A 27,494-nucleotide genomic window follows, 5' to 3' on the forward strand; every position below is an offset into this window, starting at 1 on the left:
TCAATCTTTGGCCGACATCATTTTGAATCCTCCTCATAAACTCAACTTCATTATACTTTCAATGTCTGTCAGCTTTGCCTTGAATATATTCAATGACTCCACCTGTAGGATAGCAGATTCCAAAGGTTCTCAAACCCCTCCTCGTCTCTATCTGAAATGGACAATGACTTATTCTGAAACAATGTCACCAAGTTCTCAATACGTCAATCATACCAATCCTCTCTTTCATCAATGTTTATTCTCAATAAGTACAACTTCTTTTTCATGCATCCTAGAGATCAAATGAATGAACACTGAGCTCTAAGCTACTCAGGTGTGCGGCTGCCCAGTATCAGAAATGCTCCTGCACTGTGCAGCTGGAAATTTCTTTATATAACATTAATATAAGGTCCCACGCAGTTTCCAGGCTGCATGAAAATTTACTGATCAGAGCAATAGTTGGTCCATGCATCTGTAAAAATATTAGAGGGGACGTTGTTAGTAAACCTTCTCTCCATGGTGTCTTAAGCAAGCATATCATTTTTTAAAATATGAAAGCCATATTTCAATAAATTCATAAGACACTGGAGCAGAATTAGGCCATTCAGCCCATTGAGTCTGCTCCACTATTCCATCATGGCGATCCATTTCCCCCTCACCCCATTCTCCTGCCTTCTCCCCATTACCTTTGTCTGTTTGAAGGATGTTTGTGTCCACCTCACAATTTGCTATCTCACCTATCTTTATATCATCAGCAAACTTGACTAGAGGACACTTGTCTCATCATCCAAGATTTTCACATAGTTCAGGTTCCATCAATGAACCCTCTGCTATACCAGTAATTATTGATGCCAATCCGAATATTTTTCATATTTCCCAACACTACTATCCATGACAACATAATGGATCCCAATCCCTGAAGAAAGGCATGGGCATGGTGAGAAATTAGGTATGGGCATTCAAATGAACCCCAACTGCATATGTCTTTTAGTTGACTACCTGGGATAGTCCTTGTTCCAAACCCACTCTGGAACCCCTTCTGAAGTCTTTCTCTACTACATTGACAATGATACCACCTGCTGTACTCATGAGGAACTCAATTTTATCACCTTTGCCACCAACCTGCACTCTGCCCTCAAATTCACCTAAACGATTTCAGTTATTTCTCTTCTGGATATCTTTATCTCCATCTCAGGAGACTAACAATCCAATGATGTCTACTATAAACCTACAGCTCCCACAGTGATCTCAGCTACACTTGCTCCCATCCCATTTCCAACCCCTTCTCTCGGTTTCTCCATCTTAGCCACATCTACTTTCAAGATGTGGTTTTTCACTCAAGAACTTCTAAAATATCCCCCTTCTTCAGGAAACATGGCTTCCCCATTACTGTGGTTGAGGAACTCCTTGCACACGTACTTCCTCCACTTCCTGCATGCCTGCTAAGTACACAAGGTCCCTTCATTCAAATTATTCATGGAAATTACAATGAGTTAAGTTTCCATCACTAAGCTACCCTAGGTTAAGCGAGTTAGGGCTTTTCTCGTTGGAGCAGAGAATGAGAGGTGACTTGATAGAGGCATACATGATATGATAAGAGGAATACATCGAGTGGATGGCCAGAGACTTTATCCCTGGGCAGAAATAACTAATGCCAAGAGGGCATAATTTTAAGGTGATTGAAGGAAAGTATAGGGAAGATGTCAGAGCAAGGTTCTGACACAGAGAGTGGTGGGTGTGTGGAACACCCTGGCAGGAGTGGTTGTCAAGGCAGATACATTAGAGAATGTCAGAGGTAAGTTTTTACACAGAGATTGCTGGGCCTGTCTGTGCTGATGAAGAATCCCTGCATGAAACGTTGACTCATTATTCTTCTCCATAGATGCTGCCTAATCTGCTGAGTTTCTCTAGCATTGTGTGTGTGTCACTCTGTACTGCGCTGTGGTGTTCTACATTCAATGCTCTCACATCACCTCTCTCCAGACAGGTAGCATTTCTCTGGAATTCAAGGGTTTCTACAGATATGTTAAGAGCAAAAGGACTGCAAGGGACAAAATTGGTCCTCTGGAAGAACGGAATGGTAATCCTTGTGTGGTGCCAAAACAGCATGTGGGGGAGATCTTAAATGCATTCTTTGCATCTGTATTTACTCGGGAGATGGATACAGACTCTATAGAAGTGAGGCAAATTGGTATCAACTTCATGGACCCTGTACAAATTACAGAGGAGGAGGTTTTTGCTATCTTGAGGTAAAACTGGGTGGATAAAACCCCAGGGCCTGACGTGGTGTTCCCTTGGACCCTATGGGAGGCAAATGCAGAAATTGCTGGAGGGATATTTAAATCATTCTTAGTGACAGGAGAGGTATATATATTCCTCGTTGAGTATTTTGTTGGCAGTCTCAATGTTAATAGCTAAATGCTAATGCAAATAGCTTTTCTATTTCTTTTGCAAACTTTCCTTGTACTGTGATGTGGCTTGCTCGGCAGATTTATGCATTTTGCCAGAAGTCTCAACCTCATAGCAGTCTGTGTCAATGAATTTGTTAAATTGGCAAGACATCAGATTCACAAGTGTTTTGTGAGACAGCTGACTTCTGAATTCTGTCTTAATGTGACGCACCATGCTGAATGCTCTTTCTACACCACAATTAGAGTAGTCTGGGGTGAAGTACGTTTTATATTTTCTTTTTTTGGAACACTCTGCCATGGCACTGTACGGCACTAAACTGAACTGATGGACAATGAAAGAGAGAGAGAGGTCAACTGTAAAGCCTGCCCAGAGAGAAAACTGATAGGTCTACTTAGCACAAAGAGAAACCAATCAGGATGCTCTCTCTGTCACTCTCTCGCTATGTCTGTCACTCGCTCTCTCTGTCTGTCTGTCCCTCTCTCCCCCTCTCGTTTGCTCGCTCTCAAAAAAATCGATTTCCAGGATATTGTATATAATTTGCGGGTGATGGGGAGGCACTATCAATATACGGGAGATTCCCAGAATTTTAGGGAGAGATGGAATGTCTATTTAAGAAAGGATCTAAACAGAAACCAGGAAATTGTAGGCCGGTGAGTCTGACATCAGATGTGGGAAAGTTATTATATGGTATTCTAAGAGACCGGTTATATAAGTATTCGGATAGCCATGGATTGATTAAGGATAGTCAGCATGGTTTAGTGCATGGTAGGTCATATCTAACCAATTTTACAGAATTTTTTAAGAAGTTATCAGGAAAATGGATGAAGGCAAGGCAGTGGATGTTGTCTACATGGACTTTAGCAAGACATTTGACAAAGTCCCGCATGGGAGGTTGGTCAAAAAGGTTCAGTCACTCGTTATTCAAGATGAGGTAGCAAATTGGATTAGACTTTGGCTTTGAGGGAGAAGCCAGAGAGTGGTAATAGATTGTCGCCTCTCTGACTGGATGCCTGAGATTAGTGGTGTGCTGCAGGGATTGGTGTTGGGTCCTTTGTTGTTTCAGAATCAGAATCAGGTTTATTATCACCAGCATGTGACATGAAATTTGTTAACTTAGCAGCAGCAGTTCAATGCAATACATAATCTAGCAGAGAGAAAATATAATAATAAATAAAATAAAACATAATAATAATAAATAAATAAGCAAATCAATTACATATATTGAATAGATTTAAAAAACGTGCAAAAACAGAAATACTGTATATTAAAAAATAATGAGGTAGTGTCCAAAGCTTCAATGTCCATTTAGGAATCAGGTGGCAGAGGGGAAGAAGCTATTCCTGAATTGCTGAATCTCCTACCTGATGATAACAGTGAGAAAAGGGCATACCCTGGGTGCTGGAGGTGCTTAATAATGGACGCTGCTTTTCTGAGACACCGCTCCCTGAAGATGTCCTGGGTACTTTGTAGGCTAGTACCCAAGATGGAGCTGATTAGATTTACAAGCTTCTGCGGCTTCTTTGGGTCCTGTGCAGTAGCCTCTCACCTGACAGTGATGCAGCCTGTCAGAATGCTGTCCACGGTACAACTATAGCATCTTTATCAACGATCTGGATGATAATGTGGTTAACTGGTTCAGAAAATCTGTGAATGACACCAAGATAGTGAACAGTGAGCAAGGCTCAACAGGCCCAGCTGGAAAAATGGGCTGAAAAATGGCAGATGAAATTTAATGCTGACAAATGCAAGGTTTTCCATTTCAGTAGGACCAACCAGGGCAGGTCTTACACAGAGGGCACTGAGGTATGTGGTAGGACAAAGGGATCTGGGAATACAGGTCCATAATTCATTGAAAGTGGCAGCATGGGTGGATAGGGTCTTAGAGAAAGCTTACAGCACATTGGTCCTCATAAATCAAAGTATTGAGGACAGGAGATGTTGAAGTTGTATAAGACATTGGTGAGGCCTAATTTGGAGTATTGTGTGTAGCTTTGATTACCAACCTACAGGAAAGATGTAAATAAGGTTGAAAAATACAGAGAAAATTAACAAGGATGTTGCCAGGTCTGGTTGACTGGAGTTATAAGGAAAGATTCAATAGTTTCGAACAATATTCCTTATAATGTAGAAGATTGACAGGAGATTTGATAGGGATATACAAAAGTATGAGTGGTATAGATAGAGTTAAAATAAGCAAGGTTTTTCCACTGAGGTTGGGTGGAACTACAACTGGAAGTCATGGGTTAAGGGTGAAAGGTGAAAGGTTTAAGGGGAACATGAGGGGAAACTTCTTCAATCAGAGGGCCGTGAGAGTGTGGAATGAGCTGCCAGCACAAGTGGTCCATATGAGCTCGATTTCAACGTTTAAGAGAAGTTTGGATAGGTACATGGATGGGAGGGGTATGGAAGGCTATGGTCCCCGTGTAGCTTGATGGGAGTAGGCAGTTTAAATGGTTTGGCATGGACTAGATGGGCCAAATTCCCTGTTTCTGTGCTGTACTTCACTGTGACTCCATGACATTTAATTCTGCTGAATTTGCAGGGCAAACTCAGAATTCTTTTGACAAACCTTGACAGATGTACAGTAGAGAGTATCCTGATTGGTTGCATCGTGGCCTAGTATGGAAACACCACTACTACTACTATGTTGACTCAGGTCTAGGGGGCCGGCATCAGGCATGATGACGGACTCTCCACTTCTCCCTCTCCCTCATCAGTGTGTTCAGTTCATCGACATTAGCCACGCCGCTGTCTTTTAGGAGCATGTTGACCACAATCTTGGGAGGGTGCCCAGGGTTCATCCTCCCATGCTTGGGCTCCCATATGATGACTAGGCTGGCAGGTAGCTCGGGGTAGCTCGGGAAGCAGGTAGCTTCCTCCATCTGGTCAGAGAGCAGGACTATGTCATCTGCAAAATCGAGATCTATGAGCATAACTGTTCCAACCCTTTTGGTTCGTCTTAGTTTTATGGTAAAACCAAGCTTGTCATGACCTTTGGTAGCTTGACATAGAAACACCAATGCCCAAATACAGAAAGGCCTACAAAAAGTGGTCCATCACAGGCAAAACCCTCTCCACCATTGAGCACATCTGCAAGGAGTGCTGCCACAAGAAAGCAGCATCCATCATCAACGACCCTACCACGCAGGTCATGCTCCCTTCTCTTTGCTGCCATCAGGACCCTCAGGACTCACACCTTTAGGCTCAGGAATGGTTATTACCTCTAATCATCAGGCTCCTGAACCAGTGTGGATAACTTCACTCACTTCAACTCTGAAATGATTCCATACCCACAGATTCATTTTCAATGACTCTACAACTTATTTTTTGGTATTTGCAGTTTGTCTTTTTTTTTGCATATTGGTTGTTTGTCACTCGTTGTGTGTAATTTTTCAATGATTGTATTTTTGTTCTATTGTGAAGACCTACAAGAGAATAAATCTCAAGGCAGTATATGTGACACCTACATACTGAGGTACAAAATTTCCTTTGAGCTTTGGACTGCAAATGCTCCCAGTAGAAGATCAGCCCTGATCCAGTATAGTGCCAAAGAGAGGCACAGACTGGTCCACTTCTCATCTGTTTCTTATATTCTAGCCCATGCCACCTCATGGAAGGACAACAGCTGCAAAATGGAGAAGGCTATTTGGGAAGGCAATGGGAAGCTGGCCCTTTATTGAGGTAAAGTGAGAGTAATGGGAGAATCACCTCACCACAGGCCTGTAAAATCCCTCCAGCTCCACTTAGGACACAATCTGTGTACACCACACTGGTGTCACTATTGGTTTGGGAGCAAGATACCTGCAAATCCTAAAAAGAGAAAAAATATTTATTTATTGCTTTTTATTGATACAGTGGTCCACCTGGCCCCCGAACCACACTGCTCTCCAACCCACCGATTGCCTAGTCACAGAACAATTTACAATGACCAATTAACCTACTAACCTTAGGTCTTTGGACTGTGGGAGGAAACCAGAGACCCGGAGGAAACCCGTGTACATTAGCGAAGGAACGGACTAATTTGCTTACAGAGGACGCCAGAGTTGAGCTCAGACCTTTCTCCACGTCTCGGGCAGTACGTATATTCAAACCCTGTTGTACCCTTCCGTAACACAAACTCTTTGCGAACAGGTACGTGGTGGTTCACGGAGCGTCCGGAGGAAGCACACGGTAGTTGGCGGGTGCTGTAAGGATTGAAACAAGGCAGTGTGATCCCATCTTCAATTGTTATTAGCGCCTCCCAGCAGGGAAGTCACGCAGGGAGAGGACGATTTTCATCACTCCAGCCCAGGAGTTTTCGGGCAGATGGGACTCGTCAGCCGTGGTTGGCAGTTTACCCAGGAGAAGAAAACTGTAATCTCAAACCTCTGCTGCTTCACGGCTATTCCCAATCATTGGGAAGGCTTCGAGAGTAAACCCTGAGGGAAAAATCCGGACCTGGAGTCCCCTAGGCAGTTCTACATTGAGTTCAACCCTGAATGGCAACTCCCGCAACGTTGTTGGTGCCAAACTGTATCGGACTCTGCCGATCCTTTGGAGTCATCAGCTGCACGGAGAGGGGGAGACTGCTACATGGGTAACAGGTTGCTCTCCATATCACACTGCCCTGGCTTGCGCATCATGCAGACTGTTAGGACACAATACACCCTGTATTCCTGGTCGACTCCGACCAACGGAGGCCTCACAGCCCAGGAGTTCCAACGTTAAATGTGGAACCTCGCTGTGGAAACCCATCAGACCATGAACCCAGCAGGATATTTTGTTAACGATTTATTTCCATTACCCACTGAGGCACTGTGGGAGGCGAGAGGCAGGGATTTAAAAATCAAAACAATTAGAAGCGTAGTGTGTAAGGAACCTGTGTCAAGCTGCTTAGCAATATATTTGTACTGTAGCAAGAAAATCTTTTTAATTATTCGTACACGAATTGTTTTGAAAGCATAACACAACGTAAATCCACAAAACCGCATTGGAAGTAGGTATGAAATGGGAATCAAGAAACAGAAGTTTCTGAACAAAACATGAATGGCAGCGTGAAATAAACACGTTTGCGTTTTTGTATATTATAAGAAAACAAATATACGTTGTTTGCTTTATTTCTCGCGACTGTGGCGAGGAGGTGTAAATTGTTCTCACAAACATGAATAATCTGTGTAGATTGATTTTTAATTTCTAATTTCCTCTGCCCCTCCTGAAGGTGCTAACTCTTAATGGGTAACAGTTTCACAACTAGCTGTAGTATTTCAGCATCAAAGGGAGGGATATCATAACAATCCAGAGCTAACAAATGTGCAAAAAGGCAAATAACGATATTCCAGTAAAGTGAGCGGCATTGCATTTTAATGAATACATTGCAGGACAACTACAATTGACCAATATTGGGGGTGAGGCAGCCACAAAATGTATATTCAACCCGATTGCACCCATCATAACACCAACCCTTTGCTAAACCTACAGCAGCATGCTGGGAACTGTAGTGCCATCAGTTTATACTATGAAGACATGGGAAAGTCCTTCAGTGAGGTAAACTGCAAATACCAGAGTCCACTAGGCGGGACACGGATCCTTGATCACGTGGTAAGGAATCGGAGCCAATGAGGTTGCGGGGTTGCGAACGCTGTGGAGTAGGAGGATCTGGACCTGGAATCGGAGCCGTAGCGCAGCGGATTAAGAGTAGAGGGTTGTTCTCACCGCAGGCGTACATGGTCGTGTTTGTACCTGCGCTAAAATCTATAGAGAGCTGGGATTTATTTAGAGTTCGGTCTCCAGCAACTTTTTCCACGGCTTCACTGATCGTCGTTCCTTCCTGAAAAGGAACGAAGTGTTTGGCGGCGTTGACGAGAACACGGAGTTTTAGGCGGGGAGTCTTGGGGGGAGCGAAGTAATAAGCTCTGGTAAAGAAAGGGAGTGAAGGATGTCTCGGGGCCGGGGCCGGGCGCTGCTGCTGCTGCTCGGCGGGGCGCTGGCGCTGGCGCTGCTGTGCGCGCCCATCCCGGCGGCGGTTGCCTTGGAGTCGCCTCGCGCCTGCCCGCCCCGCTGCTCGTGCCTAGGTGAGCTGCTCGCCTGCAGCCGCCACAAGTTCAATCGGGTGCCCGAGCCGCTGCCCGGCTGCACCGTCCGACTGTGAGTATTCCTAATCCTTACTCCCTGTCCCCCCACCCCAACCCGACCCAACCCGGACTCGAGGGCGAAATGTGCGCATCCGTATTCTAGCGAGCCGTACTTGTTGTTTTTGCTAAAGTTTGGAAACTTGACCACGAAGGTAGACCTTCCCCTTTTTCCCTCAGAGATGCGCAGTTGCACCGTACATTAATTTTTCAAATCGGCAAGAACTTGGGATGGAGTTGATGTGTGGTTAAGTCTTGGATGCGCGATATGCCTTTGGATTTCCAACTATTTTCTGATGGACATCAAGTTAAGATAGTTGATACGAGTATACGCACTGTAAAGCACATCGACTGTAGCTAGGACAATTTTCAGATTTTCTGTGGTGTACAGTTTGTATTCGGGATTATACTCATTAAACTATGCTTTTATTAGATTTGATCTTAATTTTTCGTGGTTTAAATTTTATTACATTTAATTCAGTTCATTTAGTTGTGCCGATGGAAACAAAGAATGAAATAGAAACACGATGCTTCCTGCTGTGGAATAATTTCTATGTAGTTTTGTGGTCGCTTGGTTGAAATAGTCTTAAATTCAAAGTGAATGATTCTCAAAGTACGTTTGTCACCTGTCTCAAAGGGCAAAGCACCATCGGAGTCATTCAAACTGAGAAGAAATTAAGGAATGACTCGTAATAGTAGGTCCATCAGTCTAGCGATTGGTACTGCTTTGGCAGCTCTTCGTCAATTGGCTATGTGCAAAGAAGGGTCCAACTGTTGAACAAAGCAGGAAGACTTACAATTAGTTGTGGCTAATTCCCTTCAAATTAGCTCATCTGGCAGTAATGCTGCCCTGCTCACGAAAGATGAATAGTTCTTTAATGGACTTTGAAACTTTTCACTATTATGTGAGTGAATTGTGTGGATTTTAATGTTACTTGTAGAAAGATTTTTAGTTAATTAAATAAGTCAACTTTAAGTTGCTTTGTATTAAGTTTTAGTTTATTAACTTTAGAAAGAGATTTTAGTTTGTATTATTTTTCCACATAGCAAAAATGCAGTATTTAGTTAGTTTAAAGATACCTCATTTAAATTATCAAAAGACATTTCCCCTTTCAAATAAAATGAACAAAACTGTTTTTTAGTAACTTGCTTTAAAATATTAACATGTTCCAAGTATGAAGTAGATTTTTCAACATTTATTAAGGTAAAATGGACGGAAGTTCTAGGTTGGGATTCCATTTTCATAATGTCAGGAAAATCAGTAAATGTTTGAAATTGTATAAATTTTTTGCACAATATATTAATGCAAGGTTAATACAACAGCTGGAATGACTTTAAATATTTGATTTTTGCTGTCTCTATTTGATTTGCCCCCATATGTTCTTATTAGTAGAGAAGCCTCTCGGAGAAGAGCAGCAGTGGATAGGTTCCAGTTGTATAAACAACCTCTAGTAGCCCATTTGGGGCACATAACTGTGATCACCCTTTGGAGAATTTGCCAATTGCTTAAAAGAAAACACTCAGTGTCTCTTCTGTTTACACCAAACCTTCTTCTTGTTACATTTATAAATGCTTCACTGTTACAACCTAAAGTCCCTGAGGAAAACGGTGTGTTGCTTTGGCATTGCGGAACAGTTCCATATAAACCACACATTGTCCAGGTGTAATTAACACTGTAGTTGTAACGTCATCCAGCAAAATTTTGGTCAATTTAGTCAGCAGTTCCAAATCATCCATTATTTGGTGTGATTCTAGAATTGAAGGTAGAAGTTTTAATCTCTCTTGTATTAACAACCAAACAAAATGCTGCATTTAGTGCTTCAAGACATCCCAATGCATCTCGTAGTCAGTTAATTTTTAATTATGGTCACTGCATTTTTATAGAGAAGCATAGCAGCCAACTTACACTTGGCAAGGTCCTACCTAGTCAAGTTAAATAGTTTTTTGAAAATCACTCTTAAAAGCAGTAAACTGTAGTTTGTCAGCCTTCAATTTTCTGTCACTCACACATTGTATGCACAGATTGAGACGTACTCAAAATAATTCCTTTATTGATCATTATTTTAAGAGTGACATCAGGTTGTCTTGTAAATTTATAATTCTATTTTTGAATTATGCTAGGCTACTTTTTTCTTTTCAGTTTAGTCTGAACATGCATCTTGGTACTAAAGACTTCACCAGTCATCCATTCTTTATTATCATTGACCATGCATTAATCAGCCATGGCATTCAAAATGCATCCCAATGTTATCTGTATACTGAGTTTCACAAAGCCTTGCATCTATTTCCTGTTTTGGTTCTAGCAATTCATAGTCTTTGACTTAATATCATGGTTTTGCTCTTGTTGAATTCATTCATATTGCTTAGAATTATTACTAGTGGGTTAGTAATGCTGGTGTCTGCTGCTTGCTCTGTTACGCTTCATAGAGAATTTTAATTGCATCTGTGTTTTTATTTGCTTGCAAGAACATTGGGAGCCAATTTCACTCTTAATACCTCCCCCTGTCCTACTTTCGCTTGTGTTTATTTGAATCAACATAATACCAACCTCGTGCTTTCTAGATGTTTTAAAATTGCATTACTATTATAGTTTCTAATTTACAAGGTTCACTCATTCATTGTAGAAAACTTCATGGTATTGGAATTTAAGATACTCACTACAAAGGCACAGTTCAACAAATGTTTGATTGCTACTGCAATTGGCTAAAATACAATTAACTTCAAATATGTTGGAAACTGCTTTTATATTCATATATTTTGGTCACATTTTGTTCCAAATTTAATGTTTGCATGTATGGATAGAGTATTGTTTTAACATGCCAGTTTGCATTTCATAGAGGTTGCTTGCAAAGATGGTTCAGTGGTGGCACAATTTGCACTAGAGTCAGCAGATGACAAATACATTGTCAGAAAGGGAAGCATTTTAAGGTTGCATGTCAAGACAGGGAAAAAAAAGTTGCAAAGCTTGAAGTAGAATGTTTGAAACTGCTACTGTTCATCATCTTACGTTATGATTTAAAAAAAAATGACTATCAGCATTATCTCCAGTATTCTGGAGATGTAACTAGAATGAGGAAGTTTGAATGTTCTTTGTAGCTGTCAAACTTTGAATGTCTGTATCTGAGTGGCAGTGCAGTAAAGTGATTTTTTTTAACAGGTCGTTACTAGTAATTTAATAGATACTGAGCAATGTACAAGGGAAAGAAGTGGCTGCGTAATTCCAGGCCAGTTTCAGTGAGAGGTAGACAGAGTAGATTGTTGACAAGTGAGGGAAAATACAACATTTTTATCAAAGATTTAAAAATAGAGGTTTTCTATGTTTATATAGGAAAGAGTGTTAACTTTGGTGTTACTTTTGCTGCAAACTTATGTCATTCTGGTTCAATTTAAGCCTATACTTGCACTGCAATCAATAAAGCAGTAATTGTAGTTTAATTTCCTGTTGGGTATTGCCAGACTGACTCTGGTTTCTGGTTTGGGGCTGCAGCAGGAGGGTATGGTGCATGGTGCATGCTGCTGATTTTGCTGGAACAGTTGCACATTTGAGAAGGTCCAAGTCATTTGGCAAGTTGATATCAACATTTGGTCTGCAATTACCTCAGTCTACTTTAAGGAAGAGGCACAAGTATTCTGTTTCCTTTAGTAAGGCCCTTGACAAGGTCTCACATGAGAGGTTAGTTCAGAAGGTTCAGGCACTAGGTATCCATGGAGAGGTTGTAAACTAGATTTGAAATTGGCTGTGTGGGAGAAGACAGTAGTAGTGGATGATTGCTTCTCAGACTGGAGGTCTGTGACGTGGTGTGCCTCAGGGATCTGTGCTGGGACCATTGTTGTCTATATTAATGATTTGGATGATAATGTGGTAAATTGGATCAGTAAATTTGCTGATGACAGTAAGATTGGAGGCATTGTGGGTGGCGAGGAAGGCTTTCAAAGCTTGCAGAGGGATCTGGACCAACTGGAAAAATAGGCCAGAAAATGGCAGGTGGAATTTAATGCAGACGAGTGTGAGGTGTTGCATTTTGGAAGGACAAATCAAGGTAGGACATACACAGTAAATGGTAGGGCACTGGGGAGTGCGGAGGAACAAAGGGATCTGGGAGTTCAGATACATAATTCCCTGAAAGTGGTGTCACAGGTAGACAGGGTTGTAAAGAAGGCTTTTGGCATCCTGGCATTCATAAATCAAAGGAATGAGTATAGGAGTTGGGATGTTATGGGGAAGTTGTATAAGATATTGGTGAGGCCAAATTTGGAGTATTGTGTGCAGTTCTGGTCACCTAACTATAGGCAGGATATCAGTAAGATTGAAAGAGTGCAGAGAAGATTTACTAGAATGTTGCCGGGTCTTCAGGAGTTGAGTTATAGGGAAAGATTGAACAGGTTAGGACTTCATTTCTTGGAGTGTAGAAGAATGAGGGGAGATTTGATAGAGTTTACAAAGTTATGAGGGGTAGAGACAGAGTAAATGCGAGTAGGCTCTTTCCACTTAGATTAGGAGAGATAAATACGAAAGGACATGGCTTTAGGGTGAAAGGGGAAAGGTTTAGGGGGAACTTCTTCACTCAGAGTGGAGGGAATGTGGAACGAGCTGCCATCTGACGTGGTAAATGCGGGCTCACTCTTAAGTTTTAAGAATAAATTGGATAGATACATGGATGGGAGAGGTCTGAAGGGTTATGGACTTGGTGTAGGTCAATGGAACTAGCGGAATAAAGTTTCAGCACAGACTAGAAGGGCCGAATGGCCTGTTTTCTGTGCAGTAGTGCTCTATGGTTCATTGGTATTATCAAGTATTTTTTTAAAAAGTATAAATTGTTGATGCAGGGGGGGGCAGGATCTCTTTGTGGGAATGGGTTGTTTGTTAAACTACTTACAGAAACCCATTATTTAGTTTTGTTTATTGGTATCAGATAGTTGGTGGCAGCTGTAGAACCTTCAGGATTAATGAGGAGCTAGTGGTAGAATAAAAGAACAAAAATATTAGCTGAAGTAGAGATAAATTAAATTTGAGCCAAAAATGCAGTTTGCCTTAGTTATTTTGGGACTGAAACTTGTTTGGCATTTGAGTAATTATTTGTGAATTGAATACACTCTTTGCTGTCGGTGGATTACTGTGCAACTTGTTTATTTGTTCTTTGAAGCTGTGGTCAATCATAATTGCTTTAAATACTTCAGCGCTTGGCAATTGAAATGTAACTACAAAACTGAAGAGAATTTTTAATCAGAGCTGTATGTTACAATGAAAGGCATAATTATGATGTAAAAGACCAAATGAAAGGTTATTTTATATTTTACTGGTGCCTTAGTTGGTAAGTTAGCAATGATCTATTGAGAAAGTTTATGTACATGAAAAATTTACCATCTATATAGGGTGGTTATGTATGCAAGGTGTTCTTTGGACTGTTGCCTGTTACAGACTTTATTTTGGCAAATTTTGTATAATATAAATCTGCTTTGAAGTTTGCTAAAATTCAATAGCTGTGTAAGTAATGAAATGAAAAACAGTAAAGTAGCATTGTCCCATTCTTTTTGTTTCTAGTGGTTTATTTATTAACCCACATTCCAGTGTATGTTCTTAAAAGCTGAGTAGATCTAAAAAAAATGATAGGCAGCATATGAAGTGATCGTGTAACAGTCTGCCTTTTTGGATTTAAAAGGCTTTCCTTGAGCCTGCTTGAAGAAAATTGAAAATGGTACAAATTCCTATGGTAAAATAAGGCAAAAAAAAGTTGTAATTCTACTGTGAAGCACGTTTCCAAGGTGAAATTAAAATTTTCATTTTTGTATTTTACGCTTGGAAGTATTGTTTCTCAGTTGCAGATGTTTGCAGGTGAGATCTCTGGTTATGACGGATTGATTGATACAGTCTAATCAATAGTATACCTGTAAACGTGAGATGTTCAAACCTTCACTACTTTCCAAGATTAGATTGAGGCATCTGTTATCAGTAAATAATCTGTATTCTGTTCAGAGTTGAGAATGTTAGGGAGGATCTGGGCAACCTTGAGTTGATAGAGCCTTGAGTTAATAGTCTTTAAAGTATTTGCAGTGTATTAATTTGGTTTGTAGAATCGAGTTCTATACTAACAAGCAAGTAATTCCATGGCTTAATATTAAACCCTTTTGTAAATGCCATTCTTTCCTGGCTGCAATAGCAAGTGAGTGGGAAAGAAGTTTGGCATAAGCAAGGATCCTTTTATAAAAAAAATGTTAATGATTAAGATCGAACAGGAGGAAGAACTTATTATTATTGTGGAAGTCCGAAAAACACATGGCAATGAGTTGTTCTGTGCTGTGGCGTTTCTATACAATCCAGACTGAGAGCTTTTTCATTAGTAGACTCACTTGAGTCACTCGGTATTGATGTCATAAGGTTGTTAAAGCTTTGTGATTTCCCCCCCCCCCCCCAGCATACTTTGCTGCTGAGTTAGGTGATCTACCCCATGCTATGGCATTGATTTAAATTCTAGCTTTAAATAGACGTGCCTACCCGGAGATGAAACTTTCTGCAATTCAGAAACAGTTCTTGACAATAACAGTCTGACCTTTAAATTTCTATTTTCTTAAACGTACTAAATTGGCTCTTTACTGCCTTTGCTTGCTGGTATGGAGCCCAGGTGCAACAGATTGCTATATCCCGACTACCTTTGTTCCTTATGGAAAAAAAAGTCTCAGCAAGTGTGAAGCTATTAATTTTGTACAAGCGCCAGCTGTTTTATCCTTCATGGTTTGGGGCCATTTCCTCACTTTCTTTGTTAACACCTTGGGGGGATAAAAGGCTGATTTTTGGAAAGAGTGCACAGGAATAGGCCTTTTCTAATTCATGTTGGAATCTTAGCATGGTTACTTATCTATTAGTTTATATGTTTTTCTGTAGTGCATCAGGCACCTGCAGTATGTTTTTACTGAAAGTTTTTGATTTGAGTGCTAGGTTCATGGTTTCTGAAGGTAGCTTACTTGTACTCATTTTTATACTTAATTTTGATAGAGAATTAACATGTGCCAAGATGAATTAGCTCTTCATTTGGAGGTACAGGTTGCATGTACACATTTAGTTTTTATGCACAGAATAGCATTGGAACTTTGGTAATGTATGGCTTTAAGTTATGTTTATTTTATGTTTGGCAGCGGGAGGACCACCTCGTAACTGTGGTCAGACACTTAGGTTAAATGCATGTTATCATAAAATCAGTCATTCATGATTGCATCCTGTGATTTGTATAATTCCATCTCCTTAGTTTGTAATTGTTTCAGATTGACAGAAAGACTTCTATTTTCTTAGTAATTATCTTTTCTCTCCTTGTTCAGTTTCGTGGTTAAGATAACTTATCTCTTCTGAGCATGTTTATGATGACTTGGTAGGCCACAAATAAAACTTGGTTAAGCGTGATCATGTTCTTATTAGATGCCCACATCTCGGTAGAAGTTGCTAGATATTCATCAGGTATGGGGTCCCTTACCAAATCCAATCGAGCTTTGTTTGCTGCAAAACTGGAATGAAACATTGATTTATAATTGTATGTTACATTAATACCGTAGGAGTGTGTGAGTCAGTGCCTTTGTCTTTGGAGCAAAAGTTTAAAATTTTTTTGAGTATGGTGATCAATCTAGAAGCTTTGTTGGATATGAAGTAATCAAATCACGTTGCAAGATGAATGAAAAACAATGCTAAGAAAGTTTCATGGAATGATGTGCTTTGCTTTACATGATTAAGTGGTGTATATATTTTTAAGATTTTATAAACTCCAAATGGTTGTGTTCCTAAAATACATGAACAAAGTCACCCTTACATTCTTAAATGTCCAATCCAAATGGACTTTTGAATATCTTGTTTACTCAAGTACACTAATCTAGTTGTGTACTCAATAATGTAACTCGTATCTGGTAATATTTGTAGTCTAGGTTAGGGAATGAAGCAGACATTATGATAAATTTGTGGAGTATGATAATTTTTAAAAAAGCATGTTAAAGCCTTTCAAGAATGAACATGGCTCCATCAAAATAATACAAGGAATGTGAAAACAAAAAGAAGGCAGAGACTGGATCAATTTTAACTAAAGTAGTTGTGTTTTTCAAGATTGTAGATGTTTAAAGTGAATTTATTATCGAAGTACATATACAAACATGAGCAGCACACACAGAATGCTGGAGGAACTCAGGCCAGGCAGCATCTATGGAAAAAAGTACAGTTGACGTTTCAGGCCGAGACCCTGCCTGACATGTCGATTGTACTTTTTTCCCTGAATGCTGCCTGACCTGCTAAGTTCCTTCAGCAATTTGTGTATGTTGCTTGGATTTCCAGCCTCTGCAGATTTTCTCTTGTTTGTATACAAATGTGAGATTCATTTTCTAGTGGGCGTACTTAATAAATCCAGTAACCCTAATAGAATCAATGAAAGGTCGTACAGCTCGGTGTACAGCCAGTGTACAAAAGAGTAAACTGTGCAAATACAGAAGAAATAATTAAATAAGGAGGACATGAGATGAAGAGTGTTTGAAAATGAGTCCATAGGATGTGTGAACAGCTCAGTGATGTGTTGAGTGAAGTTATCCCCACTAGTTCAAGAATCTAATGGTTGAGGGATAAAAACTGTTCTTGAACCTGCTGGTGTGAGTCTTGAAGCTCCTAAACCTTGTTTTGATAGTAACTGGTAAACCTGAGTGCATAGAAACTTGTATTGCACGATATAGTTTTTATCTTTTAAAATAAGGAGTAAACATTTTAAAATTGATGGGACGGACGTAAGCTATCAAACGGGGTATTGGGTTTAGTTTTAGAATGCTTCAGCTGAGTTCTCTTGTACATGAAGATTGCCAATTGGAGATCTGATTGCAGCTTTAAAAAAAAATCTATCTTTAGAATCACAACAATTAAATGTGGCACCTTGCCTTGACAACACCTAAACCAGGAAAGACCGAAATCATAAAAATAACGTGCTGATCTGATATGTGGGGAGTGACTGGTGTCTGCAAATTATTTGAATCTATACTATCAGAAATGTATGATGTTTACTGTATTTCACTTTTTAAAAAAAACTATAGATGTGTAATCTGCTGATTTACCTTTCTCTTGATTTTGGAGATGAAGAAATTGTAAAGGAGTTAGCTTATCTTTACCCAAAGTTCGTAACACAAGAATTAGGAGCAGGAGGTGGCCATCTGGCCCATTGAGCTTTCTCCACTGAGATCATGACTGATGTGGCTGGGTATTCTGCTCCAGCTACTTTTCCTCATGACCCTAATTCCCCTGCCGTGCAAAAATCTATGCCTTAAACATGTATAATGAGGTAGCCTCTACTGCTTTGCTGGGCAAAGAATTCCAGATTTACTACTGTCTGGGGAAGAAGCTTCTCCTCCTCTCCATCTAAATCTGTTCCCCCAAATTTAGTCTCACATGTCAGTGGAAACAACTTTTCTGCCTCTTTCTTGTCTATTCATTTCAGAATTTTGTTTTTATATGATGCACTCTTATTCTTTATTCCAGTGGGCATAGCCCTAGAAGATAGTCTCTTCTCATAGGCTAACTCCGTCAGTTCCAGAATCAAACTCTGCACTACCTCCAAAGCCAGTATCTCTTAGTAGGGAGACTGGAACTGCATGCCTCGAGTACCATTTGCCATTGCAGCACAACCTTGTCTTAAATTCAGTTCCTCTAGTAATGAAGATCAGTGTTCCATACGTAAGCATTTGTTCATAAGTATACTTAATGATGGAGACAAAGTGAAGCAAGAACTCTGACTTGTCTCTCCATTTCCAATTATGTTCTTTCTGTCTCCGGCTTCAGTGATTGTTTGGCATTCACTACCACGCTGGTGAAACCAATAGGCCAGATATAAAATCTGCCTTGATCAAATTGTCTTATTCATTTCCCACAATGAAATTTGTGGATTGAACCACTTCATATCAGTGAGTTTTAATTGTTTAGTAAATGTGATTTCCCCCCCCCCCTTTTCCATTTTAATATTAACAGCAGTCCTAAAATATGGGAATAAAGAATCATTTAAATGTAATAGGAGTTTAGCCAAAAGTTCAAGTAAAAAGGTGAGACATAACTTAGTTTAGTTGCTTTGGTTCAAATAGCTGTACCTGGAACCTAATTCCATAAATGGTGACTGTCTTGAGTCTGGATTTTTTATGTTTAAAGAAATTTATATGTGAACTGGGACACAGCACTTTTTCAAGGGCAAGTTGCCATATGTAGAAAATTCCTTAGCTGAAAATAATCCTTCACTAAAACAAGCTGTTCTTCTAGTAGAGACTTGTACCAATGTTGCTTTGAGACTTCTGTGCCTGCACTTTCTAAAATCTAGTACAAAGTGGTAAAAGATTGATCTTTGAGTAAAGGGTATAGTTTGAGTACATCTTTTGATCAGTGATATAGGCTATCAGCTGCTTAAGCTTGTATGCCAGCATTCTGAGGTTGAGCATGTTTCTAATCTTTGAAATCTGTTGGCTATCTTGTACTGTTAACATTGAATTATTTTTTTGACATTTTGTAAACCTCAGTAGTATGGAGCTGGTGCAGCTCATCATTTGCTGATGGACTGCAGATGGGACAGAGTTTGAACTTGTGTCTGGCTACAACGTGATGATCTTGCAGCACTCTTGTTAATTGGAAGATTTTGTAGTTTAGAGTCTTTTGCCAGCTGTACATTTTTTTGTAGCAATAACATTTATTTCTGCTCATGCCTGGAGCTGTCTGGTGGGTCTCTTTTCTTTTTTACTCTGTAAATCCTTATCAGTGGTTATTATCAATGGTAATTTCTGCTTGTATAATATTACCTTGAACCAGAAATCCAATTCTTGACCGCAGTATATACCATAAAGATTCAAATACAATTTTTAGTCTTTGTTTCTTTGTTCACTGATATGGGGAAATTAATTAAGTTAAACCTTTCTGCTTCAGTTTAGCACATTTAGACACTTAGGAAGTTTGTTGTACACAGAGATTTTCCAGGTCTTTCAAGAATAATTCTAGAGCTTTGGAATTATTTAAAGCATAACATTCTCTTGTTTATGACTGTATCAGAACAATTAATTGTGACAGTATTTTACATCTTGTCCTTCATTGGTCTAAAACTATAACTTGTGTGTTTGGAGAAATGTGTCATTTGTACCGATGTAATTCCAGCTTGAGGACCAACTGTGTTTTGAAAAAGAATTGATTCTGGTGCTGCTCTGTAAATGCTATATGCATGCAGCAATATGGATTTTCTGACACCAACTGTTATCAAATACCTATTCACCGGGTGAACCTACTTAGTGACTATGTTTTACCCTAAAGAATGTCATAGCTGATGGAGTTTTTATCTTGAGCACTTATGACGGAGTACAGTAGCAGACTAGGTCAGTGCATCAGATCACCATGTTGTATAGATCATTACTAAGGAGAATAGAAAGCTGGCTGAACTGCCCTGTGCCCAAACCAAACCGTCCCAAGTTGCATTTCTGCTAGCTCAGAATCATGCATTAGGTTGAAGAATAAGCTTGTTATCCCAAAATTATGCTAGTAAGTATATTTTGCTCAGTATTTTGTAGGGGAGCCCAGTGTACAGTTAAACACTGGTTGTTGCTAGTTTAGTTGAAAACCTGATATGTAATGGTTACAAATTTATCCCTAATTTCCCCATGACCCGCAACATGAGAACTGAAGTGTGGGCTTTATCAAGTTATTACATTATAAATTGTACATTCTGAAATGGAATTCTACATTAATATGCAATATATTTTCCAGGGACTTGAGTCACAATCGAATAACTTCTATCAATGGCAGTTTGTTTAACCACCTTCACAGTCTACAGGAAGTGTAAGTTGCATTTTATTACACTTAACTATTTCTTAAATAGTGTTCAATCCATTATCCATTTCTGACTTTACTTTTATGGCTTTCAGGAAAATTACTCACAATGAGCTAACTACAATACCAAACTTTGGAATTGTAACTGCAAACATTACTCTTCTTTCACTGTAAGTATGTTTATTTTATTGAAGCTTTGTTGCTTTTTGAAACCATTAACCTCATCTATTTGTATTCTATCATGATTGCTTTCATGTTTTATTTCTGGTGTCCTGACTTGCCATGGTTGCTGAACAATTCATGGAGACCACAACAGAATTCTGTTGTTCGGGAGAGTGGTAGCTTGGCTTCTTTGCTGGCATTGTATCATCTGAGTTGGAAGATGATGGACGTTGGCCTAATGATGTAGTTAAATTCATAATCTAAGTATAACTTGTGCAGCCTTGAGTTATGTTGTTGGTGCCTCTCTTTGGCTAAGATGTTCAACAGTGTTTTGCCCATGGCTTGGAGTTCACCTGGTAAAGTGATGCTGTGCATTGGTCAGAGCAGTTTTTTGATAATCTGTTTGCTTTGGCCAGAGCAGATCATCTGATCAATCATCTACGACTGTCTGGTGGGAGGCTGGAAGTAAAGAATGGTTGTTGCATGTGCCTACACAACAGCACTATCCTTCTGAAGCAATACTGTGTGAAGTGGTACATGAATGCGAGTGTTATGAGTTGAAGTTGACTTGGTATGACTTTGGTTTTTATATTGGCCCTCATTTATGTTGGGTATGCAAAGGACTGCTGCAAGGTAAAGTGAAGTTATAAGTATTAAGATGTTACTTGAATTGGATTCGCAGGCCAAAACCTAAATAACCATTTAGTGGCTTTTAAATTACAGCAATTGTGTGCATCATGTGCTGTGGCTGATGTGTGACACTAGAGCTAGTATGGCAAAGCCACAAGGCTTGATTATTGCTTTTACTGTTCCTCTGGAATTGACAGAAGTTCCAAGCTGGAATTTTCAATAATAACAAAGCAACTCTTCAAATATAGAAAGGTTCTAGTTCATTTTGTCAGAGTTTCTCCTGGTTTGAATCGGAGGTTCAGTGGCGTGTTGCTTCCGCTTTCGAGCAGGGGTTCCCAACCTGGGGTCTACAGACCCGTCGATTTAATGGTAGGGGCCCATGTCGTTAAAAAGGTTGGTTTCTCCTGTTCTGCTCAAACTCGTACTGCCTGTTTATGTACTTATTTAATACTGGCAATAAACTCTGGTAGGAGAAAGTAACAATAGTTAAAGCTTGGTTCTTCTTGGTTGTTCTAGATGCATTATATATTTTAAAACCAGCAAGAAGGTTGCTTTTTACTAATTGGACTAAATTTACTAAGAATGTTGGTTCGTTGAAAAAACATTACTCCATTCCCTAAAGTGTCCTAATTTTTGAAATTGATTTCATCAATGTTCACAATACCTATATATTGCTTCAAAATATAGAGCATGATTAATGCTGCTGAACAAACAATAGTCTCTTCAGTTTCGCTGTTGAACATGGTCTTAAATAATATATGTGCCCAGAGTATACTGTGATGTTAAGGCCTATGTGTGCTACTGTTTCTAATTTATTTAGAGATACAGCATGGAGCGGACCCTTCCGGCCCAACAAGCCACACTGCCCAGAAACCTGCCTATTTAACTCTAGCCTAATCACAGGATAGTTTACATTTAACCTGCTAATTGGTGGATCTTTGGACTGTGGGAGGAAACCAGGGTGCCAGGAAGAAACTCGTGCGGTTCACGGTGTGAGCATACAAACTTACAGATGATGCCAGAATTGAACACTGAACGCTGGAACACCCCGAAATGTTATGCTAACTGCTACACTACCATGGTGGCCATTTAGAAAACTTTAATGGACCGTCTAAGTTAACTCTTCAATCCCTTTATCATTAGCAAACTTAGCTCCCTAAACAGATAATACAAGCTTTTAAAAATATATATATATTTTAGTGTAAAAATGCATTCACTTCAAACTTGGCTTAACAATAGACCAGTGTGATATTTTAAAGGGTTTTCTTGTGACTGAATGCACGTTGACAAAGAAGTTTCTCATATTGATTAGTGCTGGGGAGCTTGCTGTTTGTCAGATACAGAAATGATTTGGATGCAGGAGGCATGATACAGAAGGGTCTCGGCCCGAAATGTCGACTGTACCTCTTCCTATAGATGATGCCTGGCCTGCTGCATTCCACCGGCATTTTGTGCGATACACAATCAGATTCAGGTTTAATATCATAGGCATATGTCGTGAAATATGACATCATACTGCTACTTGAAAGCAGTATGCTGGAGTAACGTGCACATTTCTGCTCACTATGTTGCATGGAGAATGTGATGGTGCTGGAGAGTGTAGAGAATGTTCATTAGTTTGTTTGGGGTGGAGGAATTTGGTTTTGGGAGCAGATGCTGGGAAAGATGGCTCTCTTCTCAATGATTGTGGTGTGTAAAATAGAATGAGGTTTATCATGGTCTTGTATAACATGAAGTTTGTTTTGTGGCAGCTGTACAGTGCAGACAAAATTCTCTAAATTACGATTAGTGCAAAAAGAGAGGCAGTGTGCATAGGTTCATGGACTATCCAGAAATTTGATGGCGAAAGGGAACAAGGGGTTCTTAAATCACTGAATGTGGGTTATCAGGTTCCTGTACCACCTCCCTTATGACAGTAATGAGAGCACATGTCCCAGATGCTGAGGATACTTTGTGATGTATATAAACTTCTTGATGCACGGCTGCTTGAAAATGCCCTCTGGTAGTGCCTATGATGGAACTGGCTGAGCCTCTTGTGATACTGTGCACTGTAGCCTTTGTGCCAGGCTGTGATTCAACCAATCAGAATGCTATCCACTGTACCTCAATAGGAGTGTGCAAGAGTGGCTTATCTAAGGGTAGGGTAGAATGAATCACTGGAAACCTTGCTTTATAGATAACACTAGTGGCCACAGATTTGGGTAAAGAGAAAGAGATTTGGAGAGTATATCAGGAGCCCTTTCGCCCAGAGAGCGGTTGAAGCTAGGCCAGTGCCAGTATTTGCAGTGTCTAGATAAGAATTTGAATTGCTTGGGCTAAGTGCTGGGAGATGGCATTAACATGAAGGGTGCTCACTGATTGGCGTAGGCAAATTGGACCACATAGCTGATTGCTGTAGAATTGAATGACTAAATATGCCACAGTATTCTCACTTTGAAACTAAACCCAGCATACTCATTGTTTTTCTATACATAATCCTGTGTGCTACCAGGATGTCATCGTCATGATCATCATCGGGTGCTGTGCCCAGTTTGAGCTTTGACTGCCATGGCCCACACACTCCTGTTTCGGGTCAAGTGGATCAATTCATTGGTATTCATTTCCAGTTCTCTGGCTGCTGTCTCCATCATCATTTGTCTTTGTCTTCCTCTTGCTTTCTTCCCTTCAATCTTTCCCATAATTACCATGCATTCTAACTTCTTTTTCCCAATCACATCTCCAATGAAGTTACATTGCCTTTTTGTGATCTCACACATTATTTCGCTTTTTTTTTGCGCTTGCTCTGTTCATGACATCCTCATTAAATATTCAGGATGTCATACCTGACATATTTAGGCATTGTATTCGATATTGGCATGGTCAAGCTTGGCTGAAGGGCTTATTTCTGTGTTGTATAACTGATTCTGTGAGATGTTTACACCATGTCTAGATCTTGGGTGAGCTTGTATTTATAAACAAAGCTAAACATTTTTTGTTTGGAAGTATATCCACTAAGTCCAGTGTATCCTGTATTTTTATGCTACTGTTATTCATCTGTAGGAAATTGTTAAGCTGGAGAAAGCAATGGTATGTAGATCATTCTGAACTTTCAGCCTCATCAAGCATTTCCAATGAGGGAAGCAGTGAATATGAATCTTTTTCTAACTAAAGCTTTGGACAGGCAGAGGAACTGAATATTGAAACAGGTTTTCTGAGAAACAGTGATATAAGGTGAAGTCAAAACTGCCCAACCCATCACCAGCACTAGTCCACCCACCATCTAGGACATGTTACTGGCTCCTTTCTGTATACATGAAGAATCCCACGTGCCTTGTTCATGCACTCCCATTAGGGAGAAGGCTACAGAGTGTCCACGTCAGGACCACCAGACTCAAAAACAGTTACCTTCCCCAAGCAGTAAGGCTGATCAACACCTCCACCCATTAACCTACCTTACCATGTCCTGTCAGTCACCTTATGTACAGACTAGCATCAATTTTTGGACACACAAGCAGTCTATGACGGTGCCTTTTTAATAAAAAAGTTAATTCCCCAACCCTTTGTTCACATAAATCAGTATTACAACCAGGGATTTTGATCAATTTAACTGAGAACTTTTACTTGTGAATCACTTGCTCCTGTTTTTCACAAAATCAGCCCAAAAACAAGGAAAATTGTAAAACATGAAAAACTAAAAAATTCAAAAACTGTAATGTCAGCAGTTTAAAAGTATCCTGACTGTCTTCATCACTGCCTGATATGGCAACTGTACCTCCATTAATCACAGGATTCTGCAGAGAGTGGTGCGGATGGCCCAGCGCATCTGTGGTTGTGAGCTTCCCATCATTCAGGACATTTACAAAGACAGGTGTATAAAAAGGGCCTGAAGCATCATTGGGAACCCTAGTCACTGCAACCATAATCTATTCCAGCTTCTACCATCCGGGAAACAGTACCGCAGCATAAAAACCAGGGTCAACAGGCTCTGGGCCAGCTTCTTGCACCAGGCCATCAGACTGATAAACTCACGCTGACTTGATGTGTACTCTATATTACATTGACTGTTCGATTTATTATAAATTACTATGATTGCACATTGCACATTTAGATGGAGATGCGACATAAAGATCTTTGCTCTTCATGTATGTGAAGGATGTAAGAAATCAATTCAATTCATTTCCCTAAGCTCAGTACTTGAACCACCTCATGCAGTTTTTACAGCCAGTAGTATTTTTGGAGAAGTCCCTAGCAGCTTTGCACAACATGATGGAGCAAGATTTGCCCATTCCTCCTTGCAAAATTGCTCAAGCTGTGCCAGGTTAGTTGGGGAGTGGCGGTGGACAGTAGTCTTGAGGTCTTGCTAGAGGCGTTCAATCGGGTTAAGACCAGGATTCTGACTGGGCCACTCGAGGACATCCATTTTATTCATTTGAAGCCACTCCATGGTTACTCTGGCAGTATGCTTTCTGTTGTTGTTCTACTGAAATATGAACTTCCTCCCCAGGCTAATCTTTCTGGGAGAGGCTAGCAGGTTTTTAACCAGGATCTGTCTGTATTTAGCAGCGTTCATCTTCCCATTAATCCTGACCAGATTTCTAGTCCCTGCTGCTGAAAAGCATCCCCATAGCATGATGCTACCTCCACCATACTTTACAATAGGGATGATGTTAGATTAATGCCACATTTACCACTTTTTTTAAAAAAAAAGCATATCATCGTCCATGTAGACTCTCCAAAGCGTCATGTAGATGATGTTGTAAAAAGGTGGAAGAAGGTCTTGTGGTTGGATGAGACTAAGGTGGAACTTTTTGGCCTGAACACCAAATGGCATGTGTGGCATAAATCTAATACTGCACATCAGCCAAGTAACATCATCCCTACTGAAAAGTAGGGTAGAGAGAGCATCATGCTCCGGGGATGTTTTTCGTAGCAGGCCCTGGAAATCTGGTCAGGATTGAGGGGAAGATGAATGCTGCTAAATGTAGATAGATCCTGGATTAAAAACCTACTAGCTTTTGCCAGAAAGCTTAAACTGAGGAGGAAGTTCTAGACACTAGAGTACTACAGCACAGTACAGCCCCTTCAGCCCTCGATGTTGTGCTGACCCATATATTCAGAAAAAAAGTACTGAACCCACACTACACCGTAACCCTCTATTTTTCTTTCATCCATGTGCCTGTCCAAGAGGCTCTTAAATACCCCTAATGTTTTAGCCTCCACCACCATCCCTGGCAAGTCATTCCAGGCACCCACAACCCTATGTGTAATTTAAAAAAAAAACTTACCCTTGATGTCTCCCCTAAACTTCCCTCCCTTAACTTTGTACATATCCCTTCTGGTGTTTGCTAAGTTCATCGTCAGCAGGACAACAACCCTAAACACACTGCCAGAGCAACTGTGGAGTAGCTTCAGATGAAGAAAATGGATGTCTTTGAGTGGCCCAAAGTCCTGATCTTAACCTGATCGAACATCTCTGGCAAGACTTCAAAACTACTGTCCACCACCATTCCCCAACTAACCTGACAGCTTGACAATTTTGCAAGGAATGGGCAAATCTTGACTTATCCAAAAAGGCTACGGGAACTGAACGAAGGGGGATGAATGCTTTTAAACTGATGTTTCAGTTTTTGAATTTTTAGTTTTTGATGCTTTACAATTCTCCCTGGTTTTTGGGGCTCTATTGTGAAAAAAGACCATGTAATTCACAAACAAAAATTCTCAGTAAAACTGATCAAAATTCCTGATTGTAATACTCATTTATGTGAACAAAGGACTGGGGGCTGAATACTTTTTCAAGGCACTATATATAAGCTCTCTTAAGTATTTATATTTATTTTGCCTTTTTATTATTGTTTGTGTTTTTTGTGTGCTGCATTAGATCTGGAATAACAATTACTTCATTCTCTTTAAACTTGTATTCTGGAAATGACATTATAAACAATGTTGAATATCTTTAATATACAACATCACACTACACAATGCTTGAATTAAGTCAATGACCGATTAAAGGTTGTTTCACCTCAATGTGAAACAGACCGTGAAGCTATTGAGTTGGTCTACAGCCCGTGTACATAGTAAACTAGGTATTTATAAGTGATGTTGATGGAAAAAGAAACCAGGGCAGTCTATTTTTGAATCCATTTTGTCCAACTCCCCCAACCATAGGTCTTTGCATAGGTTTTGGTATAAATAAGGCTCATTTTGGAGATTTGTTCATTTTGGAATAGTATTGGTGTTCCCACTTTTCCTGGAGTTGTTGAATCAGCTAAGCAGTTTCACTGATGTCGCTGATAACCCAAACAATTTACCCAATCAAGAGTTTGCTTGCCTTGTCCCAAACACTTGGTCTCAGATAGGGAAATGAAGTAGCTTTTGCTGTGATGTGTATAATTGCATTCGTCCCTGTTGAAGGATTTGAAGCTGTT

The 27,494-nt window shown here is 40.0% G+C and overlaps 1 protein-coding gene across 1 annotated transcript in view; it reads left to right on the forward strand.

The window, feature by feature from the left end:
• The first annotated feature begins 8,029 nt into the window (after positions 1–8,029).
• Positions 8,030–27,494, forward strand: part of lrig3 (leucine-rich repeats and immunoglobulin-like domains 3) — a 60,232-nt gene continuing 40,767 nt past the window's right edge. Inside the window, exons 1-3 of the mRNA XM_063058493.1 lie at positions 8,030–8,514; positions 20,236–20,307; positions 20,394–20,468. Of these exons, the coding sequence (XP_062914563.1) occupies positions 8,306–8,514; positions 20,236–20,307; positions 20,394–20,468 (356 nt within the window). The 5' untranslated portion in view covers positions 8,030–8,305. The remainder of the gene's footprint in view (positions 8,515–20,235; positions 20,308–20,393; positions 20,469–27,494) is intronic.

This window comes from Mobula hypostoma, chromosome 9 (genome assembly GCF_963921235.1).
Source record: "Mobula hypostoma chromosome 9, sMobHyp1.1, whole genome shotgun sequence".
Lineage (NCBI taxonomy): Eukaryota > Metazoa > Chordata > Chondrichthyes > Myliobatiformes > Myliobatidae > Mobula > Mobula hypostoma.